General features: G+C 42.3%; 1 protein-coding gene across 3 annotated transcripts in view; it reads left to right on the forward strand.

Moving 5' to 3' along the window:
* The window catches only part of AGPAT4 (1-acylglycerol-3-phosphate O-acyltransferase 4), a 142,335-nt gene that overhangs the window by 106,326 nt on the left and 10,575 nt on the right, over positions 1–25,434 (forward strand). For all 3 annotated transcript variants that reach the window (XM_029911061.1, XM_024194747.2, XM_029911060.1), the window contains exons 6-8: positions 11,219–11,321; positions 13,794–13,869; positions 21,910–22,108. In XM_029911061.1, the coding sequence (XP_029766921.1) occupies positions 11,219–11,321; positions 13,794–13,869; positions 21,910–22,108 (378 nt within the window). The remainder of the gene's footprint in view (positions 1–11,218; positions 11,322–13,793; positions 13,870–21,909; positions 22,109–25,434) is intronic.

A 25,434-nucleotide genomic window follows, 5' to 3' on the forward strand; every position in this document is an offset into this window, starting at 1 on the left:
TAAACTCTTAGTGTAGACCAGGCCTAAGGGATTAGGACTGTACAGCAAAATTCAGAGGCAGCTCTGCTAACTTGTTTTTGCTTACTCTGGAACTGGTAATCACCGGTCAATGGCTCTGTCCTAAGGGCACAGCTTCAAAAGGTCGGGCAGGAAACCCACTTAATGCTTATTGTCCCCAAAGGCCATGCTTGTCTGGCACATTTAAATATAATTGTTTGAACTATTTACACTTCCAGGTCTCACATCTGTCTCATCTCCCACTTAGACAAGTGAACATTAGCAAGGGTGGCTGTCCAGCCACACCTCAGGGACCCCACTGACTTATTTCCTGGACAGAACATTAGTGACCAAATTTGCATTCCCTTTAACCTGAAGCATTTCCATATCATCATCTTGAGACACCAGGCTCCATTTTAGCAACTAGGCATTCGTCTTTTCATTTGATGCAACCAGGTGAGTGGTCAGTATACACCGTGAAATAGCATCTGAAAAGATAGGGCTGCAATTTGCTGAGGGCCTGCACCGTTGCCAAATGTTCTTTTTCAGTTATCACACGGTTTTTCTCTCAGGGAAGCAGTTTCTTGCTCAGATGCACAATGAGGTGTCTCTCCCCCTTTTCATCGCTTTGCATCAGCACAGCCCTAAGCACAATGTCACAGGTGTTTCTAAAACCCATAAACGATGTCTCAAAGACTGGGCTTACCAGAACCGAGTCTGTACTTGGGGCTTTCTTCAGTTCACAGAAGGCCTGTTGACAGCGTTCAGATCCTGGTTCACCCTTTTTACATAGATCAGTGATAAGGGCAGTAGGGGTACTAAAGTGAGGAACAAATCTCCTGTAATATCCTGACATCCCAATACAGGATTGTACCTTTTCTTCCTTGTATTGGGAGTGGGACAATTCTTAATGGCTTCCACTCTTGCAGGTTCCGGTTTTATGCAGCTCATCTCCACTCTGTGGCTCAGATCCCACTTCTGCCATTCCAGCCTTGAATTTCTCTATCTTTACAGTCAGGCCTGCTGTGTGAATGCTGTGAAGCATGCTCCTTACATGGGTCACATTCTCTTCCAATGTCTGGCTGAAGTTGCAAATATCTATATGTGCCAGGCCAAACTCCCCCATCCCATGTAGTAATTCATCTACCAGCTGCTATAAGGTAGCTAGAGCCCCCTTGAGGTCAAAAGGTAGGACCAGGAACTCAGAGCCCGATTGGGGTGGTAAATGCTGATTTAAGGCCTAGTATCTGAGGCCAACGACCCCTGCCAATAACTTTTACTGAGGTCAGTTGTGGTCAGGAGTTGGGGGGCCCCTCCCAACTTGCACAGAATCTCATCTGTTCTAGGCATGGAGTATATATCTGATGTTGTGATGATACTGAGCTTTCTGTAATCCCCACAGACTCTGACCCAGGCTTCTTAGGTACCAGTACATTGGGGGATTCCCATGGACTATTTGACCATTGGAGCATCTCTAACTCCAGCATATCAGCAATTTCTCTCTCCAGGCTCTGGCCTGTTTTCACAGTAAGCTTGAAGGTGAACTTTTAATTGGACAGCAGGCAAGATGTGTGTAAGCTTATTGGAAAATTCCTGGTGATAAGCCTGCAGCTTTGCTCTGTTCTCGGCTTGCTATGTGGGGGTTAAGTGATCAGAGAGGGATAAGGAGTCCAGGGAGGGGCTGTCCCCTGTTTCTGCTACCAGATCTATGTGGAGAACCTCTTCTTTCCCCTCCCAGTGCCCCAGGGCTAGATTCTCTCTGCTGTAATATCATTTTGTCATGTTCACACATACACTCAATGTCAATGGGAGCGATTTAGATAGCTCAGCCACATAGTTTATCTCATTGAGAAGTTTGATTTCAAACAGCCCTTCCCAGGCAGCTTGGAATTTTATTCCTGTGCGTTGAAATGAGCACCATAACTTGCTCACCTGTATCATATGCCCAAGCATATGCAGTGTGATCATATCAGACTTTGTCTGTCCCGAGCTTTAGCTAGATTCTCCTGGGTGAAACGCATGGGCTCAGTGAGTGTTTCCCAAAAGGCCAACACATACATCACCGTGGACTCCTTGTCGGGAGAGGCCGTACTTTCCAACTCTTCTCTCATTAGGGCCAGGGGGCCTTGTACTCTCCTCCCATACGGAGAGCAGTTCAAAAGGGGAGGATCTTGTGGATTTCTGGAGAATCTCCTGATAGGCAAACAGCAGCTAAGGTAAACATTTAACCTAGTCACTGGGGTGTGGGTCCACAAACATTTTCAACATTTTAAGGGTTTCTTTAAATATCTCGAACAGCCTGTTTATCTGGGGTGGTAGGAAGGTGACCAGAAGTGTTGAATCCCACATCTCATAGCCCTTCATGTAGGACAGATGTAAAGTTTGCCCCCTGATTAGTCAAAACCTCACAAGGAAACCCTACCTGGCTACATATTTCTAGCAAGGCATCAGTCATTTTGTCTGCCTCTATAGAGAACAGTGCTACCACTTCTGGATAGGTTTCAGAGTAGATAGCGAGTAGCGTAAACTACTACTATCAGAATATATATTTTCTCTGTCTGGGTAACTTTGCTAAGGGGCCTCCTAATGTCCACAACAACCCTCTGAAAGGGTTCTTTGATGGGAATGGGAATTAGGACAGCCTTACCCTTGTCCTGGCCCTTCCATACCCTCTGGCACGGGTCACAGGACTTGCAGTGTTTTTGCACTGCCTCAGAAATCCCAGGCCAGTAGAAATTCTGGAGTAAGCACTTTTTAGTGTTCTGTATTTCCAAGTGCACTGAGAAAGAGATATCATGGGCTAGACTGCGTAGCCGAAATCAGTACCACCAATTGTCTCCGTATTCCCCATGGCTCAACATTTCCAGGGGGTATACACTCCCTGTAGAGTAGCAGCTGATCCCAGAGAAACCTTTCCAGGTGCCCTCCTGTCAGAGGACTGCCGGGGGAGTCAGCTGCAACCCGAGGGGTAAATCAATTGTTACTGTTGGAATTCCCTAGCAGGAGCTGGGAGACTCCACTCAACCTGGTCACTGGAACCCACTTTCCCTCCCTCTGAAGTCAGTTCATCAGCTGGGTTCAGCTCAGCCCCAGGGCATGTATTTAGGTTGCCAGGCAGCAGCTCAGAGCTGCCTGTCAGCTTGCAGCCCAGGGTCCGAGCCAAGGGCTGCTGCTTTCTGTTTTACACAAGTGGCCTCGGGCCAGGATTTTAAGTCATTCCTCAGCAAGACCTCTGTCAGTAGCTGGGAGTGCACCCCAGCATCCTTAGGCCCCTGATTTGGATGGGGGCCCATTATTCTCTGAATGGTCATGACTCTATCAGGGATGATTCTTGAGGGGTCCACCTCGGGGTGTGCCAGAGTTACTTGGGCTCCATTGTACTCAACCACTGGGCCTTTTTCCCATCCAACTCAATGCAAAACTTTTTTGATTCCCCTTTTGGGTCTGAAATAATCAGGTTTACTGACTATCAGGGCTGGATCTGGGTTTTCCGTTGGTAGGGTCACTGCCACCTGGACCCACTGTAGGCTATCACTAGCCCCTAGTCTCTTCAGCGCTGGACAATGTAACATCTTATGACATTTTTTGTTATAGTAAAAGCTTTTCAGATCTTCATGTTCCTTTGTTGGGTCCGATTAGGGTTTGCCTCCCCCACAGGTCTGGGTTTAGCCCATTCTCCTTCTCCATTCAGCTTTGTGCCCCTGTCCCTTGAATTTTTTTTATCAAACTTGGGCAGCTATCCGCACATTGCCCACTTCCCGGCTATAGTTACGTCTCTTGTCCTTGTCCATTAACTATGATTTTTAGGTCCGAGGGGCAGAGTTTGTAGAATTCTTCTAAACCCATTAATTTGTAGGCCTCATCTTCCCTGGGAACTACCCGACTAGTTTCCCATTTTCTTACAAAACCCCTAATTTGGTTTGATACCTCAGCTTAGGTCAGATCCCCTTTCTTCTGAACTCCCCAAAACGGTCGTCTTTACATTTCAGGGGTTCACCAAAAAGCTTGTTTACATCACCCATAATCTTTATACAGTAGAACCTCAGAGTTACGAACACCAGAGTTACGAACTGACCAGTCAACCACATCTCATTTGGAACTGTAAGTACACAACTAGGCAGCAGCAGAGACCAGCCCTCCCTTCCCCCCCAAAAAACCAAAACAGGTAAATACAGTACTGTGTTAAACGTAAACTCCAAAAAAAAAAAATCTATCAGCATATTTCTTCTGCATAGTTTCAAAGCTATATTAGGTCAATGTTCAGTTGTAAAATTTTGAAAGAACAATCGTAATGTTTTGTTCAGAGTTACGAACAATTCAGAGTTATGAACAACCTCCATTCCTGAGGTGTTTGTAACTCGGCGGTTCTACTGTAGTCCTCTCTGTCCATATGGGTGAAAATATTGAAGGACTTAATCCTTGACTGTAGTGGAGCCAGGTACCACACTATGTCCTCCTGCTTCCTCCGGTTCCATTTGCACCCCCATTTCAATTCACATCCCATTTCAAAGCATTTAGAAACACATCCATGACATAGCCCTCCCCAAAGCAAGGAAATAATTTGGAGTCTACACCAACCACTGGGACAGGCACATGGGGTGTGGCTCCACCTACCAAATTAGTGTTTTGCTGGCACAATCTCTTCATCTTGAGTTGATGCTAAGTATCTTTTGTCTTCCCCTCTCTCCTCATACTGGTGCTGTTTCTTCCATCTGCTCTGTCTTGCTCCTGGGCTGCAAACAACTGAGCTTCTGGATAGTCTGCAGCTTCTCTTGGTCTACTTGCAGATCTGTCTTTGATCACTGCTGAAGTCTGGAGCCTCTCAGCCTCCTTCCCTCTAGGAAAGTGTCTCTGAGGTTTCTCCTGCCTGCTGGACTCTGCCAATGGGCTAAATGTTTACTGTGATCCTGGACCATCATTCATTTTTGGCCCTCTGAGAACAGCAGGTCAGCTACTGGTGCCTTTGTCCACTCCTCAGTGACCTGCCTTTCTCTGCATGTTTCAACCAGTTGACTTTTTTCTTTTTTTCAGCTCTTTTTAACTCCATTTTCCCTGCCTCTTTTTGCTATTCCTTTCCTGAATAGAACAAGACTTCTCTGTGCTCTTCCCTTCTGCAGTAAATTCCCCACTATCATTGATCCCACACACGCCGCCACCACCATAAACGTGTCACATCCTGGCGAGCGCCTGCTGCCAGCCAGCCACTAGGATTTCCATGAGAGGAATCCAATCCTCTCTGCTCTGAGTCCCTGAGGCTTTTCAAGCTCCTGGAGCCTGAACAAAGTCCAGATACTGCCTCAATCATGAGGTCCTTAGACACACTGTCAGGGCACAGACCTTCTATCCCGCACCCCTTGTGAGTGTTGGAATCCACTGTCAAGCCACCTAGTCCCTCTGGGCACTGTGGTGACTGTTCAGATTCCCCAGTACTTAAACACACCTGTCTCCCAGATGCCCCCTAAAGCATATGAAGCTTCTGATTTACCGTTTAGCTCTCGGGCACGCAGTCGTGAAGTAGCCCGCGCGCGCACACACGTCCATCTAATATCTTTATTTTCTTTCCTAGTTAATGTAAAGCGCAGGAGAGTACGGATCATATAAAACACTCTGAATGCAATGTTCTTCATTAGCTTACCCTTTCCTTGGGGATCATGTGTGTTCTGTCAAGCAGGCAGGTGGGGTCTTGCCTACCCTGCTGCTAGAGCAGTCTCTCTCCTCTTAATCTTGTGCAAAATGGCTCTCCTCAACCCCCCCACTGAGTCTATTTAAAGACTCCTGCGGAGGTCATCAGCTTCTTTTGTTCTGCCATGGTAACTTTCCATTACATTCTAAACTCCCTCTCCCTTCTGATAAGAGGAAGAAGTGTCCTCTCACAGCTACAGCAAACCCATTGTCCTAATGTCTTACTTTGAATAGACTACTATTGAGTGCTGACCACTCACATTTTCTCTGTCCTGACAGAGAGGTGTGGCAACCCTGCTAACTCCAGAAACTGGTCTACACTAAAAAATTAAGTCAAACTAGCTACGTCACTCAGAGATGTGAAAAATCCCTGCCACTGAATAGTTACTGGTTATTGGTTCCTGAGTAACTAATGTAGTTAAGTCCCAATCACAGGTGCCATCTTTCCAATGTGCTGGGGGGTGCTCGACCCCCCCCTCCCCGGCTCTTCTCAGGGCCCGCCCCCACTCCACTCCTTCCTGCCCCCACCCAACCCCCGCCCCGTTCTGCCCCCTCCTCTGAGCATGCTGTGCCTTCGCTTCCCCCCCCCCCCGAGCCTCCTGCATGGCGCAAAACAGCTGATCGCGGTGGGTGGGAGGGGGAGTTAAGGAGGGAGAGGTGCTGATCAAAGGGGCCCACTGGTGGGCAGGAAGCACTGGGGAGGAGCTCATAGGGGGCTGCCGGTGGGTGCTCTGCACCCACCATTTTTTTTTTTCCCTGTGGGTGCTCCAGCACCAAAGCACCCACAGAGTCGCCACTTATGGTCACGACATAGACAGCACGAGGTCAATGGAAAAATTCTCAGGGAGGTGGATTACCTATGATGATGGGAGAACCCTTCCTGTCAGTATAGGTAATGTCTACACTGAAGTGCTACAGTAGCCCAGCTGCAACAGTGTTTTAAGTGTAGACAAGCCCTGACTGCATCCATATACATATAGGCTTTCCATGACACGGTATTTTTATGAGACAACTTAATAAAACCATCTACAATTCAGAAGTAGTGCAGACAGAATGCCCAATTCATCACAGTTGTCTCTTTGCTGTCTTTTCTATAGTTGGTCTTGGTACAATAATTATACAACTTTGGAAGTTATTTTCTGGGGATTTAGGTGCATTGCAGCCTGTAGCAAATAAAACTGCTGTGAAAACCAAAAATGGATAGAGCTACTTATTTGTGTATTGATAGCTAGCCTAGACCTAGCAATCCTTTTGGAGTGGTGGATATGTATGCAGTTAGAGCACTAACTTATAGGTAAGACCACCTAATTCAGTTCAAAAGGTCCTGACCCCATTGAAGTCAATCTCAAAATTCCCACTGACTTCAACATGATCAGAGTTTTACCAAGCATGTCTTGAACAGTTACCCGTAACGAAATATTCTGCAATGAGTAATGTGCTATGTATCTCTCAGATTTTGTAGAGCTTTTCACAAGAGAGGCAGATAACATGACTGTTGTATAGCTTTTATGAGAGTGATAACTTTGTCTTTTGCAAATTGGGCAGCACAGCATAGTCCCCTTCAGTTACATGAAGGCGAGAGGGAGTACATATCCTAGTAGGAATTGACCAACACGTGCAATGAAGGGCTAAGGAACACAGTGAGAACACTGTCTCCTCAAGGAAAGCAGACAAGGGCCTGAGCCATACAGTGCTGATCAAGATTTAGACTTCCCCAAACTCAGGGATCTGGGATTTTGGAAAAGGCCTGTCTCCAATTTTAAAACAGTCCTTGGCCTGATTCACTCACATTAAGCGTTGTAAAGCAAACAGCGTTTTGGACAGAAGAAACTTCTGTTAAGTGTATGGTTCAAGCTGGTTGGGAATTTTTTGATGAAATGTTTCAGAAAATAAGTTCATTGAAACTGAACCTTTTTGTGGGAAATGGTTGGTGTAATTGGCTGGCCTTTTCCCCAGCTCACAAAGGACCCACTGTCACACAGTGTCTTTCCAGGCAGTTTTAGTTCTCCAATAAGCAAAATATCCACACAGTTCCTTGGCCCATCTGGGGATTTCTGTCTGTCCTGCTTCAGGGCATCCTGCAGTGGTCTTCCGTCCTCAGCTCACTGAGGACCATCCCCAAGAATTTGCTCTTGGAGGCCCTTTTCCCCCCAGAGGGTTCCCACTGTTTCCTCTCCCAGGGGATTCTGCCAGCCCCTCCCAGAGAACTTTCTGCTTCTTGCAGCTCAGTGGTTCAGACTCACTGGGTCCATGTCTCTTCTCTTTCCCCCCGTTAGGCCTAGGTGTCCTCTTTTTAAACCCAGTTGAGATCAGCTGTCCAGTCACAGATGCACTGGCCCAACTCCTTCTTAATGTCAATTTCTAATTTTTTTTTTCCAAAATTTAAAATGGGAAATTCAATGTCCTGTTTCAACATTTTCAAAACAAAATTCTGTTTTTCAGTTTGAAAATGCTTTTGTTTTGAAATGTAGGTAAATTTATAGTAAAAGAAATGATGAAATAATAAAAGGACAAAATCAAAAGCAATTTTAACCATATGAAAAAAGGTTTTTGATTGGGTCAATTGAAATGTTTTGTTGCAATAATTTCAGTTTTTGAAAATTTAATACTTTGATTTTTTTTTTTTTTTTTTTTTTTTTTGGTCTCGATTTGGCATGGGAAAATTGTTTGAAACCTCCAAAATTCATGTGGGAGGGGAAAATCACTTCCTGCTGAACTCTAGTTATGGATTGTAAAGTTTGTTTGTTTGTGTGTGTGTGTGTTTGTTTGTTTGATGTATTTATGTATTTTAAAATAAAACCTGTTTCCCATATCCCACTTTATTTATAGAAACTTTCTGGCAACTTCTGGTCTTGTTCAATCTTTCTCTTTGACACCTCCATTGTTGTGTTTTATAAATTTATAGTTGTGCCTTGTCTGTGCTTACAAAATGGAAAAGCTTTGAACAAAGAGTTAATTTGAACAATTACTTCACTTCCCGCTAACAGAGTGTTAATCCTGTGTACAGTATTAATTTGGCAGTGTCGTGCAAACAACAAATGAGCTTATATTCTTAAAAAGTATTCCCCTCATGACTGATTATCATACTCTAGGTTAGTCAGACTGAAAAGGAATCTATTTTCTTTCCTCTGAAGACAAGCTCTAACTGTTATGTATATAGGGTAAGACAACAGAATGAATGCTGAGTGACTCCTGTTTTTATGGTTTCTGTGCTGCTAAGTAATGATTAACCTAACAGACTCCTTATTGCACAAGTAGCTTTAAACTGTCTCATTACCGCTATTTTTATCCTTAAAGATGTAATACAGGGCTTGATAACCACTTTTTACCCTAAGAGGCTTTTAAAATATGAAACCTTGGAAAGGTGGATCCTTCCTATCTTTAGTGTGCAAACATGCAGCTAGGAATGTGCGTCTGTGCGGGTTTCATGTTTTTGTCTGCTTTTTATTTCCAATAATAAGAATCAGCTGAAAACACCTTGTGAACGTGGACATTTAAAACCAGGGCTGGGTTGGATTTTAGAGTGGGATCTACATAGTCTGCATATGGTGGCTGGTTATTGCAGAACTGCCCTGCAGTTCTATGCTAAATTCTAAAAGATCAAACCAAACTTCCTACACACTGTGAACCCAGTTCTCTTTTCTCTCAACTGATTTTACACCTATTAACTTAAGTGGAATTACTCTGGATGTATCCAAGGACAGGAATAAGTGGGAGGAGAATTGGGCCATGTTGTTTGGGCTTGCTGAGCAGGCATTAGGCTTTCCAGCTCAATACCTGTTCATACAGGATGTCTGATCCCACAATTCCAGGAAAAATTCTATGCAGTGCAAAGTCAAAATTCTTAGCATGTTTCCAGGAGAGAGAATTAACAGATTTAGGGCAATTAAATTTGTGGCAAACGGGGGTGTAAATCTACCCCACACTAGCCTGCTACATATTGTGTCCCTGTGAACCCTGTTGATGTACACTAACCGTTCCCTCGTGCTTTTTGACCTTGCCCCTCCCCTTTCAAATGGGACCAGATCAGGTCAGAAGAACCAACTGCTGTTTGCCAATTCTATGACCCAGCAGAGAAAAAGTGTCTCAAAGGCTAACTCCTGTATCAATCTACAGTAGAACCTCAGAGTTACAAACACCTCGGGAATGGAGGTTGTTCGTAACTCTGAAATGTTTGTAACTCTAAACGAAACATTATGGTGGTTCTTTCAAAAGTTTACAGCTGAACAGTGATTTAATTCAGCTTTGAAACTTCACTATGCAGAAGAAAAATGCTGCTTTTTAACTATCTTAATTTAAATGAAACAAGTACAGAAACAGTTTCCTTATCTTTTGTAATTTTTTTTAACTTTCCAATTTTTTTAGTGGTATAACACCATACTGTACTTTTATTTGCTTTGGTTTCTGCTGTTGCCTAGTTGTGTACTTCCAGTTCCAAATGAGGTGTGTGGTTGACCCGTCTGTTTGTAACTCTGAGGTTCTACTGTATTTAGCTTCTGTACTTCTGAAGTCTATTACTCTTCAAAACAAAATAAAAACCCTCCATCTCTGTAAACTATTCCTGTACCCGTTCTCTCCCTGTCTCTGTCTCTAAGCTGTACCATGACATTCTATTTTAATGAACTAAGAATATACTTTGCCTTTTTTTTATTGTTGCTGGGAAATATTCAGGCCATCTCATGAATTACAGAAAGTTTTATTCCCTAGTTGTTGAGAGTTTGGCTGTAGTTTAGTTCTGTGAAATGCATATCCCAATGATTCTCATCTTAGTCATGTGCCTATGTAGGAATTGCCAGATTAGATCAGCCTGTAGTGAGTCTAAATTGGTATTCTGTCTCTGACAGTGGCTTGTAGCTAATGCTTCAGAAGAGGATGCAAGACCCCCATAATGGATGCAAAAACTGTGGGGAAAGTTTGTTCCTAACCTTTTATATTGTCAAGCAAGAGGGTTTATATCCCAGATAAACATTTATGCTTTCTAGATCAGCTGTGGATGTTAGTCACTTAAATGACTAATTTATTTTTTAAATCCTGTTATGCTTTTGACCTCACTATCTTGTAGCAGTGACTTCAACTATTCACTTTATGCAAAAATATATTTTCTTTTATCAGTTTTAAATTTACCATTCAATTTCCTTGGGTGTCCTCTCATTCTTGTATTAATCACTTCTGGTTTCTTCTTTTTTCCCCTCTCTCACCCATCCACCTGTTCATCATAGGAAAAAAAGATAACCCTTTTAAAAGTAAATTGTGTTGGTATTGGTCTTGAAAAACCTGCTTAGATGCCCTGCTTGTACTAATGTGTATTTGAATTATCCATGTCATCTTGACATTGCTTACAACTTTAACTATTGTCAGCTGCTGCTGGAGGCGATATGTTTAAATATACCCACTGTCTGAGAGAGAATGAATATGGAAAATTGAAATTGCTCATGAAATGTCATTTCAAATGCACCTTAATTATAACCAAGACCACCCTGTTAACTTTGAAAATTGATTTTACAAACAGTAAAACAGCTTTTTTTTTTTTCCCTTGTAGTTTCAGCTGTGTATGATTCTACGCTCAATTTTAGAAATAATGAGAATCCAACTTTGCTGGGAGTTTTAAATGGGAAGAAATACCATGCAGATTTATATGTAAGGCAAGTTATCCATACTCATGGTTTTTCCATATATAGTGGTGTGCACTTTACTAACAAGCAGGGGAATGGTTTTTCTTGCAGGTAATTGATAACAAATTGGTGTAAAACTTTCTTCAAAGGAGCTCAGGTGAACATTTATAGCTGTATTTTTTTTCAAATTGTGTCACTATATGGTAGGAGTCTCCAGAGTGCACTGTTACACATAGTTTTACCAGGTTTTTTTTTCCTTATCATGAGAGCATTGTTTAGTCTTTGATGAAATCCTGGATTGTTTATCTTGTGATGCACTTACATTTTGGGGGAGCTTTTGTAAGCCGTGGAAGAGTTTGCCCATTGCCTTAGTCTGTCTGCCCCAAGATTTGTGTCTAGTTAATTGCTACCAGTGGACATGCCATTGTTGTTTTGGGTGAGATCCTGAAAGAGGGGTCGGCCTGTGTTTTGTGTGACCACTTCTGTGTAGGTACTAGTACAGATAATGTAAATAAAACAAGTTACACTGAGAAATACCTGGACTCCACGTCCTGGATTTCTCTACCAACCAGCAAGGTCCCATAATCTGCTATCACTCTGCAGAGGTGTGATAATATATAGGACCTTATTCACAGTCTAGGTTCCACCAGCAGAATCTAGGTGGCAGGCCACTGAAGCTAGAAAGTCCACCAGAAGTGGAAGTATAATGTTGTAATCCCTGCTGTACTGGGAAACCTACAGCACTGCCCACAAAAGGAAGGAGATGTGCTGATTCAGATGCAGCTTCCAAGCAGCAGAATCGGAGTTCCTGGCTGCAATCTGAAGCTTCCATCTGTAGCTGGAATCCCTGTGAATGTAAATGTTGTGTTAATTCAGTTGGCTAATGCTCCTTTGTTTGTATTTTGGGGTTTATTTTCATGAGCACAGAACATCAGGTGATAGCAGGGTACCTATGCATTTCATGTTTTTAATGGCACTTGTAGCACAATTTTTTCCCTTCAGAATTTTTCAACTAGATCTAATAGGAAGCCACTGTATATACACACCCCTGAGTATCCACACACTGCCAGTGGAAAATTAGCAACAAACTAAGAGAGAGAACTGGAGGGGAGAGGTTGCTACCATACCCATTAGCACACCTTAAAATCCCTGTGTGCTGCCTGAAGAATGTGGTCAGGTGGCCGGCTCATATACTGCTCACAAATGAGCAGCTTGTTCTAACCATAGGTGTTCAACAATCCTTCTAAAGTAGGACATGTACCTCCCTGCATGCCTCCCTTCTCCTTTTTCTCCATTCTGCGAGCCCTGAATCATCCTGCAGGGTGGCTCTGGGAACATAGATTTGCTGTACATGGCCCTCACCAGTCCACTGTTCCTCTGCCCCGTTGAACTTCCTGTGTAGATCCTGAAGTAAGCGCAGGATTGGGCATTAAACTTTTCCTTTCCAGTCACTGCTTCAGGACCAACACTGGTAAGTTTGATCCTGGAAGCATCATATTTGCCCAGCAAAGTGTTTCAAGGTCTTGCTGATCATGAAACAATTTGCATTTTTAAGATTCTGATGACCTATCTGTTTGTTTCTACTTAAATTATCATATCACTCTAACAGCTGCTGTCTCATGGATTTCTAGAGGAAAAAGAATGTTTTCCACTGAGAGCCTGCACTCCAGCTTGCCAATAGTGAAAAAAGTATTAGTTTCTATTTGTAGCAGTTCTCAAGATGGGAGAATTGGAGTTTTGGGGGGACAGGAATTATGTTAATCAGGATGTTTTTTTCTAATATCTGGTATCTTGTGAATTGCTGGGACTTTGAATGGCTGCTTCATACCATTACAAAGCCCAAAAAACTGCAGTTTTCCAAACACACAGGACATGCATTTCTGGTGGTGGTGATTTATGAGAGATACAATTTAAAAATTTTCACTGGTGCTTTAGGTTAGCAGGTGCTCTGGGTACTGTTCTAGAAGTGAACATTGTCAAGTCCTTGTGGTATCTCCTTTTCTTACTGGTAAATTACAATTGTAAAAAAGCAAATGTTTTATAAAGACATTTTAAGCACTCGGAATAGCTGTTCCAAAAGCACTAAATGTGATTGACCCTAATTGCAAAGTGAAACAAGTTTTACCTCTGAGTGCTCAGCTGTTAAAACAAAATTTTGGGATGACTTAATCTGTGAGGTAGGAAGTTAACCTATTTGAAACTTTTATTTAGAAATACAAAAATGCAAACCATCATATTACCTGGAAGAGGTCTTCATTGAGCTGCAATTTTTACAGTGTATCTCTAGCTCCAGATATTTCTAAAGACTATATATGGCTCTTACACTTGAAACTACACATCACTATGTCCAGGATTTGTACCTCAAAAGGCAGAACTATAAGGAAAAAATAATTAGTAAAGTAAATGAGTAGTAATTTAATTAGATTGCAGTTTTAAGCACCACATTAAACAATATGAATGTGTTGTACTTTTTCTTTGCTATCTCTTCTTTACTGTTTGCAGACGGATTCCATTAGAGGAAGTCCCAGAAGACGAACAGGAATGTTCTAAGTGGCTTCACAAACTCTATCAAGAAAAGGTTGGTTTATTGTTTGGAACCACTAGATGGTGATAAATTTACATTAATATTATCCTGTATACTGCAGCAGGGCTTTTTAGTAGGGCAGGTGTTTGGTTTTTCCATACACAAAAAGCAGTCTTCGGGCTTGTCTACACTTACCGGAGGGTCCGGCGGCAGGCAATCGGTTTTCTGGGATCGACTTATCGCGTCTAGTGAAGACGCGATAAAATCGATCCCTGATCGCTCTGCTGTCGACTCCGGAAATCCACCGCGGCAAGAGGCGGCAGCGGAGTCGACGGCAGCGCAGCAGCGGTCGACTTTCCCCCGTCCTCACAGCCAGGTAAGTCGACCTAAAATACGCAACTTCAGCTACGGTATTCACGTAGCTGAAGTTGCGTATCTTAGGTCGGACCCCCGCTGTAGTGTAGACCTAGCCTTATACTGTCAATCAATCAGAATCACCTTTATTTTATATTAAAAGAACATAAATAAAGTTTCAATGAGAGAACAGAGGAATACAAAATGGTAGCTGCCTCTGAATCATGGAGAAGGCATTTAAAAGTGCTGTATGCAAGAAAACCTCATAATTGATTCTCTCTGGGTACACTGCAGATGGAAGATTCAATATTCCCACTCCTTGTGAATTTGGGAATATATTTTTTTTTACAGAGTCATAAAAGTAATTTTAGCAGAATGGGCTGAGCACCTATCTCTGCTACAGGATGTGTAGGAGACGCATACATTTTAAAAAACCAATTTTAACTTAGGACATTTTAATGATTTTAAAAAATAGGTATGTCAGTGTCTTTCTGCTACTTGAGTGTGGCATCTTTAGAGTGACAGAACTGCTCAGCTTCTGGGTTTTCCTAGTCTAGAAACATAGGAGGCAATGTTTTGCAGGGCTATTAGTTACACACCCAAAACTCCCATTTCAGTCAATGGGAGTCGGTATGTGCAAGGAATGTGGGTCTAGCCTGATTAGCCAGGAAATGTATGAGTGACATCTTTCGATGTATAATAATATAGGACTTTTCAGACCCAGAGATGGCTATGGGGCCTGCCAAGACCTGTTCTATGTTCAACATATCCATGGAATACTAAGCCACCTGCTATACCACTTACTGTGTTTCTGTATTCAAACTGTTTGTGTAAGGACATTTTTTCTGAACTGGTTAAGTTCTAGCCCCGTTCTTGGCTTTATCCATAACTCCTTTAAGCAGCTTATTAATATGGACATACAGTATAAATTTTACTTTCAAGATCTTGTAGACGTAGTTCTGTCAGCTTTGTCTTTGGGCTCCCTCCCGGCCCCATCCCCAGCTCCCAAGTCATGGTACTGAGGCATGGTTTGGGGGGACATAAATAGTATATTTCTACAATGATATGAAGTCACCTTCTGCATTATGACCTTGTGGAAGGTATAAAGTGAACACACATGGTCCTTTCACAGGTAACTAACGTACCACTTGTTACTGCTCTCTACCAATGTGGCTTCTTCCATGGAATTTCTGTCCCCCATGACAATATCTAGTCAATTGACAGTAGAACGCTTGAACTGAACCAGATGGTGATTATTGCTTTCCAGTTTCTCCCCTACTTCTGTCTCCCGTCACAGCCTTTGTATTACTTATCAAATATCTTATTGATCTCTTCCTTACAGGCTAATGTTCAGGCAATGCCAGTAAACAGTCTAAAAATATCCTGTACTAGGTTCACAAATAGGCTGGGTATACGGTATAATTTCTTCTCCCTATTGTACACTGGGCTACACCCAGTTAGTTAGTTATAAATCCTAATATTCCATTAAGTATAGGAAGGAAGAATATGCAGCTCTGTGCAGCCAATTCTTCCTCGGTCTGAGGGGAATCCTGCCCTGAGTGCAGGGGACTGGACTAGATGACCTCTCAAGGACCCTTCCAGTCCTACACTTCTATGATTCTATGGAGAGATGCCTTGGGGTGGTTTTGCCCTCACTTTTACAGTCCAGTCACCCTTTGAAGTAGATTTTTCTGGGACTTGCCCCTCTAAACAGAATTTATTCAAACAGTGAAGAAGGTGATATAGAGTTTGGTGGTGAAGGTGGCTCCAGGCTCTTTCTGCTCCCCTGTGTATGCTGAAATGCAGATTTGCCTTGTGTCTTGTCATTTCCGCCCTTTCTGACTCAAGGACCCTGTTGACTACTTGTATGTAAATTGAGGTAAACACACACTCCTTTGTTTAGGATAGACCTGTTTAACAACTTTTGCCTACTCAGGGCAATGTGAGTTTGAACATGTGCTAACTATATCATATAGGGGGAATTCATAATTTTATGTATAATGTTGCTTCATACATTTCTCCCTGATATTGATGATCAAGATATTAGTTTTCAAATGATACCTCCCAAAGCCTATTTTGTACAAAGATTATTACAGTAGTGTGTAGAGTGTAAATACAGGGGTGCTTTCCATTTCAGTTTGGTTAATTTCCTGTTTTAGCCATTATAGCAAACCTAACAAACACAGCCTTTGCAGATAAATGGGCCTGGTAATGGAAACAAATACCACTTATTCCTAGCAGAAACACTGATAAAATTACAAATGTCTTGGAAATTATGTTGAATTTGTCCTCCACACATACACCATGTACCAATATTAATGATCAGTGTGCTATTAGCTTTCTATTGATACTTTACACAACACCTTTTAGATACGGGTTATGACCTTAGTGAGTTTGAGTACATTCAACTGGTCAGGCCAACTGAAAGTCACTACCCATACCAGTGAGCATTGGGATGCTGTTAGGGTCACCGCTCCAACACAGAATGCAGATCAAAGGAACCCCAACATAAACTATTTTTTTAAAACCACAATTTTGGGTGCCGACTCTTGCTTTTTGGATGCTGTGAGTTGGCAACATGACAATCAGCATAAAGTTTCTTTTCCATAGCAAACACTCCACTTTCAGTGAGCACAAACACAATTTTAACTCTCAAACACACTGAAACCCGAGAACCTTTCCTCTACCAAAACAAAGGAGTGTGCTTCAAAATGGCCTTTTATTGTTCTGACCTTCTTTTGCTCCTTCCCCTATATGCTCCTGTGGATGGCACACATTCTGTTCTACAAGAGTGATTGATTATGCTTTCCTATTTCCTGGGTAAATTAACTGAGGGGTTAAACAAATAGACGGCAGCTGTGGCAGCCCAATTATCTGAACAAATGGGGTGTTGAGTGTAGGTCAGATGAAAATATGTTCATATTATTGAGCTCTAGTAAAACATTTGATTTTCCAACTTCAACTTTCTAATTGAACTATGTACATAACTAGGAGATGGAGACAGTAATTCAGTCCATGGGACACATTTGCATAGTGGAGCGATCTGTTAATCAAGTTTGTAGAGTTGGTTCTTCTGGAATAGCAAAATTTCATCTCTTTCATGGATATGGCATATTTTGCTAATAGACTAGGTGGCACAGAGAATTAATGCAATGGCCTTTCAGCCTCTGAACACCAGAGTGCATGTGGCATAGACACAGGTGGATGTTGAATTTATTTGTCTTGCCCCAGTTCTTCGTGAACGTGCTCCCACAACACAATTTGGCAAGAAGATCGATGGCAAATTGCCGTGGAGATTAATGGTGGTGTTAGCAACGTGCATCTTTATATATTTATATATGTATAAAAAGATTCGGATATGTGTTTTGTTTTGTTTTTTCCTCCAATTTTTATTTCTGACTAATCCAAAAAGGATTCAGACTTCGGAACTTGCCACCTTCAAATCCCCCCTTGGTCTGAAACAGCCCAAATTTGGTGACTCTATATATACATCTATCCCATTCATTATTCAGGAGGCAGTTGTCATAGGCTTCAGGACAAACATTAGTATTTCTGTTCTGATGTAAAAACAATCACCTAAAGCACTTTAGCAACTGGAAATAAAAGGAAGCAGATAGAGCAACAAAACTCATGCAATTCAAAATTTAGCAGTTGATCCTGCTGAGTGTCTCCTGGGAAGTACTGAACACCCTTGAGTCATTGATTTCAGTTGAAATTGAGGGTATTCAGCTCTTTCGAGGGGGTCGGGTTCATAATTTCATTGTACACAAAACTGTGATTATTTAAATAAATTTCAGTTCATTCAGTTTGACTTTTCATCGGGTAAAGTTACTTGTGTTAAATATACTATATTGTATTAATGACACCAGCATCTGAAGGTCAAAGTGGAAAATACATTTTGGGATAATAAAAGGAGCAAGATAAATATTTTTGATATTTTAGATCCCCGGAGCCCATGCCTTATCTTTCTCACTGGTATAAATCAGGAGTGACTCTCTTGAAATCAATTGAGTCCATCCATGTAGAATTAAATCTACACAATTTAAAAGGACATAAGTACGCATGTGGATTTTGCTGGTAGCTGACAGAAAGAGACCAGTAAGGGATGCCAGAATAGGACACAATATTTCAGTAGTGGTTGTACCAGTGCCAAACAGGTAATACAACTTCCCTACTCCTACTAGATATTCCCCTGTTCAGGCATCAAAGGATCACACTAGCCCTTTTGGTCATAGTGTTGCATTGAAAGCTCATGTTTAGCTGATTATCCACCCTAACCCCCAAGTTCTTTTCAGAGCCATTGCTTCTCAAAGTACAGTCCTCCAGCCTACATTAGTTGTTCCTAGATGTATGACTTTACTTTTAGCCATATTAAAACACATTGTTTGCTTGAACCCAGTTAAGCAAACCAGATCACTCTGTACCAGTGACTTGTCCTGTTCATTAATTATCCCTTCACCAATATTTGTCACCTCAAACTTTATCAGAAATGATTTTGTTGTCTTCCAGGTCATTGACAAAACTTTTAAATAGCATAGGCCAAGAACCAATCTCTGTGGGACGCCACTAGAAACACACCCACTTGATAATTCCCCATGTACAATTATATTTTGAGACCTATCAGTTAAGCAGTTTTTAATCCAGTTAATGTTTGTTTTTAATTCATTGAAGAGGGCTCAGAGAAGAGTCACAAGAATGATTAAAAGATTGGAAAACATGCCTTAGAGTGATGGACTCCAGGAGTTTAATTTTTTTAGTTTAACAAAGATAATCTTAAGGAATGAGTTGGGGGTGTGTAAAATCAGTCTAGAAATAAGATGCACATTTTTAACAGTGAGGGTAATTAACCATTGGAACAATTTACCAAGGTTTGTGGTAGATTCTCTGTCACTGGAAATCTTTACATTCAGATTGGATGGTTTTTCTAAACTATATGCTCTAATTCAGTGGTTCTCAAACTTTAGAAACCCAAGAACCCCTATTCTGATTTAAAATTTTTCATGGACCCCCAAGTTCCCTGCTCAGCCCCAGGCCCCACTCCCACCCCACCTTTTCCATGCCTTGATCCCCTCCCTCCCAGTGCCTCCTGTATGCTGCTGAACAGCTGTTCCCAGCGTATAGGAGGTGCTGGGAGGGAGGCAAAGGAGTTGATCAGTGGGGCCCATGGGCTCCCTGGAGTACTCTCATGGACCCCATTTTGAGAAATGCTGCTCCGGTTCCCACAGGAATCAGCTCAGGTGAGTCCTATGGCCTGTGATATATAGGAGGTCAGTCTAGGAGATTATTATGGTCCCTTCTGCCCTTACATCTATGAAGAGTCCTATCCAGCACTCCGGACACAGGTAAAACTAGATTTCAGTGGGAGTTTTGACTGAGTGAAGAGTGCTGAACAGGGCCCTTCAATTAATGAAATGGAAAGAGATGCACAAATGTGACAGTGTTGAATGATTTCTAATCAACGTGCTTTAACTGAGAACCACTGACAGGAATCATCCTGAAATGTGGAAACACAAATTACCAAAACAAATTTCAGTAAATGTTTGCTATGTTAATAGATTTTTTTTTTTTTAATATTCTCAATGGAGTTTTTTGCTGAATCCCTTCACTTGCATCAGGCTGCCTTAATGCTTCAGGACTTGATGTAATATTTTTAACAAACTTAAGCTACTCATGGATGCCATGGTTAAAGAGTGACCTCATAAAAACCTAGAAATCTAGGCAGACAGGTCGGCTCAGATTCAAACAACCTTATCTGCAAAGTAACATGAAAATTCCTCACAGCGAGAAACTTGGCTCCATAACAGAATGGCGGCAACCCAGCTTAACCAGGCTATCCATGACGTTGTGGATGCCCTGGTAAAGGTGAAGAAACCTGAGTCCTTGCACCTACTATGTAAGACTTAAGTCGGTCTCAAACCTCTTGCGGAGAGCAAGGCTAGAGCACTGCCATTCCTATGGTAGTGCAGAATCCCCCTAGTGGTGATGTCTTAACAGCAAGGGAAAATTAGGAATTCCTGACTAATTCTGGTGTTTAGAAACATAACTATATGTGACATGACCTAATATACTAATGAGTGGCTTTAGGTTAACCTGCTCATAAGCCAGACCCTCAAGGCACTTAAAGGGAAATTTCATATTTTGGGTAATTTGCCCAAGACAGTTAATTGACCATAATGATTTCAGTACATTCTAGTTCACAGGCAAGAGAGAGAGTGTAATACTTTTCTCTAATCTCCCTAAAAAGAGAGAATAACATTTTAATTATTATATAATCTTTTGAAAGTTGTATGTTCACTTGGAGTTAGATAAAACAGCAGTAGCCTGTAATTGCTCCAATTATTATTGGTTAAAGAATTGCTAGTGTAAATTAGGGTTTAAGTACATGTAAAAGAGCAGAAATTAAATAACCTTTCCTAAACTGTTTGGGGCAATGCTGGCTGCTGAAGAGTTAGTTATTAATGAATTCTGTCACAAAGCTAACAATGTAACTTGATGGACAGGGAGATAAGGCCTCATTCTAACTTCTCTTACAATGTTTTTCACACTGGTGTAAATCCATCAGCTTCAGTGGATTCCTCCCCCTCCCCCCGATAAACATTGCTGCAAGGGCTGGATTCTCCATCCCAAAGCCAGTTGGAGGGCTTTTTCCATTGACTTCAGTGGGAACAGGTAAAATAGTGAGCTTGAGCTGAGCAAGTAGCTAAGGGCCACATGCTTCTCTCTGTTATATGATGTAGGGGATGGCATTGGAATTAAGACCTTCAGTGCCACAAGCACAACCCTCTCCTACTTATGGTAACAGGAAAAGTCCTCTAGTTGAAAACCAGATGGGTTTCAAACCTCTTATGTGGACAAGCCTCTAAAGCGGTGGTGGGCAACCTGCGGGCCGCACGCAGCCTGTCAGGGTAATCCGCTAGCGGGCCGCCAGACAGTTTTACGTTGACCATCCACAGGCATGGCCACCCGCAGCTCCCAGTGGCTGTGGTTTGCCGTTTCCGGCCAATGGGAGCTGCGGGAAATGGTGGCCAGCACGTCCCTTCGGTCCGCGCTGCTTCCCGCTGTTCCTATTGGCCAGGAATGGCAAACCACGACCACTGGGAGCTGCAGGCAGCCGTGCCTGCCGGCGGTCCATGTAAACAAACGGTCTTGCAGCCCACCAGTGGATTACCCTGATGGGCCGCAGGTTACCCACCACAGGACAAGTCAAAAAGGTGGGTGTTGAGGAATAACATTCTTTGGAGTAAGAGGCCAGCTGGTACTACCCCGAACTCCCAGCTGAAATGTGGAAACTGTTTAGATACATGTTGCAGAAAACATTAGAAAGCAGAGGGTTTGGTGATGAAAGCATTCCTAGACATTTCTGTGATGTACCAAGGGTATTTGTCTGAGGGCTGTCACTGCTGCCTGTAGGTACAGCAGTCCTATACCTATTGGTGTAAGAATGTACACAAAATTGTGCACATTACATTCCTCTTTGAGTGTCGGTCAGACTGGATCCTCATTAAAACTGTAGACTTGCGGGCATGTGATTCATCTAAACGAGCAAAGGAAGGGAACACTAATCGGTATGTACTCAGGAGAATGAACTTTCACTAAAAAGCACACGATTTCCGGCCTTCACTTGATGTTTCATCTTCCTTTCAGAATAACTACTGTTCAGCAAGAGAAATATCAGAATTATAGAAGGCTGCTTCTATTATCCAATAGGGATTCAAATGTTACGTTTCTTTGTTCTAACAGGATGCCTTTCAAGAAGAATACTACAGAACAGGAACCTATCCAGCTACTCCCATAGTGCCACCTCGGCGGCCATGGACTCTTTTGAACTGGCTCTTCTGGGCCTTATTGCTGCTATATCCTTTATTCCAGCTGCTTATCAACATGGTCAGCAGTGGATCATCACTGACGCTGGCTAGTTTTGCTTTTGTCATCATTGTGGGTAAGTTGTTTGAAGATCACTTGTAGGAATAGCTTTTTAAAAGGGCAAAGGCCCATCTTTCATTTTTTTGGCAGGTACTATTTGCACTTGCCTAATGAATTTCCAGATGCAAAGCAGATGTAACTTCCTGGTGCATATTTGCACTTACAATCAGGTAATTAGGGTGCAGGTCTCCAGACTTACACCCACAATTCAGTTGCTAGTGTAAAAATGTGGGTGTAGATTTAAAATTTGGGCTGTAGACAGACCAGTCCAGAAGCAATGCTGTTCCAGTGCATGTGAGAGAACTGGGGGTTTGGGTTAGTGGATGTGGACACAGCTGCACTGTACCTTAAAATGATGAGTGAATCTCCCCAAGTTGCTTCTCTGAACTGTCTGGCCTTCTGGAGTCTGCAAAATTGAGCTGGAAATTTCTCTGCAAAATCCAGTTTCTGAACTTCCAGTCCTGAACTGGGTAAGGAAATGGAGAGGAGGGGAGCTAAAGTGAAATTTTTTGTTTATACTTATGCAAAACTCCAGAGTTTGGGAAAATGATTGAATTGCTTTTTCATTTAAACCAGTTTGATTGGCCCTACCGGCACTGAACAATCAATGGAATATATTGATAATCAGCAGTCAGAGCGTGTTCCTTCCTGCCCCACCCCATTCTTGTGGCTAAAGATTATTGTTGGTGGCTGTGAGGTTGTAACACACCATCTGAAAATGTCATTGTTTAGTCTTGCTTGATGTCTATGCTACAGAGCCCTGTCATACACAAATGAGTATTCCTATTAACCAGGGGTAGGCAACCTATGGCACGCATGCCAAAGGCAGCACGCAAGCTGATTTTCGGTGGCACTCACGCTGCCCGGGTCCTGGCGGCTCTGCATTTTAATTTAATTTTAAATGAAGCTCCTTAAACATTTTAAAAACCTTATTTACTTTACATACAATAGTTTAGTTATATATTATAGACTTATAAAAAGAAACCTCCTAAAAACGTTAAAATGTATTACTGGCACGCGAAACCTTAAATTAGAGTGAATAAATGAAGACTCGGCACACCACTTCTGAAAGGTTGCTGACCCCTGGTGTAGAGTGTGGGCTTGGGGACATCATGAAAGCCCAGGAGAGGAATTTAATGTTCATTCATTCAGTTGAGTTATGCATCCAGTGACACTATCTATTGCAAATACCTTCTCCTGGTCTTGGAGTTTTACATCAGGTCTAAAGAAATGCAAATGTTTATAGATTCATGGACTTTTAAGGCCAGAACGGCCCACTGTGGCCATCCAGTCTGCCTTTTGCATGACACACTGTGGTTCCTGCATCTAATCCAATAACTTGTGGTTGGAACTATGGCTTCTCTTGTAGAAAGACATCCATGTTCAGTCAACTGCTCAAAAGGGGGGAGGGAGGTGAAGAGAGAGGGATGAGTCTAAGAAAAGAGAGGCAGAGCCACATTAAGCATTCCTTCATCCTGGAGGGGACTTGACACTCCAATCAAGAGGTAGAGGGGTTATTGTCTAGGTGGATGGTGCTTGTGTAGTTCTTTGCAGTAGGTTATAGCCTAAGGCATTTGACACTATTCTACTATCTATATGAGGTACTTATATGACCCCCATTACATTGTATTTGAGCTCCTCACAATCATTAATACATTTACCCTTGCAATGCCCCGGTGAGGTAGTAAAGTGCTACTAGCTCCATTTTACAGATGTGGAACTGAGGCACAGAAAGATTAAAGCAGGGTTTTTAAAGGTATTTAAGCACCTAACTGCTACTGAAATCAATGGGAGTTAGGCACCTAAATACCTTTAAAAATCTGGGTCTAAGTCGAGTGACCAAGGTGAAGCCTAGTGCCTTTACTACTACATCATCTTTTCTCCCTGAACAATAAGGGAGGAAGGGACCAAAGAAAGCCAGCAGATCGAGGGATGTGATCATTCCCCTCTATTCGACTGACTTATGAGGAGAGGCTGAGGGAACTGGGATTGTTTAGTCTGCGGAAGAGAAGAATGAGGGGGGATTTGATAGCTGCTTTCAACTACCTGAAAGAGGGTTCCAAAGAGGATGGATCTAGACCAGTGGTTCCCAAACTTTAACAACCTGTGAACCCCTTTCACCAAAATGTCAAGTCTCGCGAACCTCCTCCAAAAAAAGAATATTTCCAGGGATTTTCTCCTTTACCTGAGTATAAATTATAAAAGCAGTGATCTTGGAAATATAAAATTTGTTTTTATGACATGCTTATTACACACTGTTTATTATTAATTATTGATCATTTCAGTATTTTTATTACATTATGAAAATGGCAACTCTCTTCCAAGATCTCACTTTCGTAGCTTGTATCACTTTGAATAAGCCTGTTATAAGACAAGGCTCCTATGTTTCATCAAGAAGTATCAGATGTGAAACAGCATGAAGGTATCTAAGAAGCCAACTCAGAGTTCCTCTTATACAAGCATTCAGGTCTTGAGCAGTTCAAGCAAACAACACACGTTACAGCAAAGCTTAAACTTGTTCTTCATAATAATTTTAAAAACAATACTAGCTGCCTATTTAATTTTAAAAACAGCAAAAAATATCCACCTCCCTTTCCATTTCTTATAAGGAGTCTTGAAGTTTAAATCTCCTCAGTGTGATAGATATGCTTGCTTTGATCTACTTAGCTCTTGGAAGTCCCGGGGCTCAGAGGCTGCTGGTCCCGTGCTGCCTGGGGTCCCTAAGGACAGCTCTGTCCGCCATTAGGGAATTTTTCCCCGAGATTCCTCGGTAACATTTCACGAACCCCCAGGGGTTCACGAAGCCCAGTTTGGGAACCACTGATCTAGACTGTTCTCAGTGGTGCCAGATGACAGAACAAGGAGTAATGGTCTCAAGTTGCAGTGGGGGAGGTTTAGGTTGGATATTAGGAAAACCTTTTTTTCACTAGGAGGGTGGTGAAGCATTGGAATGGGTTACCTAGGGAGGTGGTGGAATCTCCTTCCTTAGAGGTTTTTAAGGCCCAGCTTGAGAAAGCCCTGGCTGGGATGATTTAGTTGGGGGTTGGTCCTGCTTTGAGCAGGCGGTTGGACTAGATGACCTCCTGAGGTCCCTTCCAACCCTGATATTCTATGAAAGCTGATTATGGTACTGCAAATACAAAAGAAGCCCTTTGTTTTTTCTTTCCTGCCTCATCCTCACTAGAGCACTTTGCTGGTTCCAACAGTTTAATAGGCTAGTTTAATAAGCAGGCTACTGAGGCTTCTCTGTTTGAATGTGATGCTCATCTACAGGACTGGTTCTTAGGTCTCTACTTTGGCTGCTTGAAAAAGTAATCTACAACCGTTAGCTGCAGCCAAAGC

This window comes from Terrapene carolina, unplaced genomic scaffold (assembly GCF_002925995.2).
Source record: "Terrapene carolina triunguis isolate 2854851 unplaced genomic scaffold, T_m_triunguis-2.0 Scaffold85, whole genome shotgun sequence".
NCBI classification, from domain to species: Eukaryota; Metazoa; Chordata; order Testudines; family Emydidae; genus Terrapene; species Terrapene triunguis.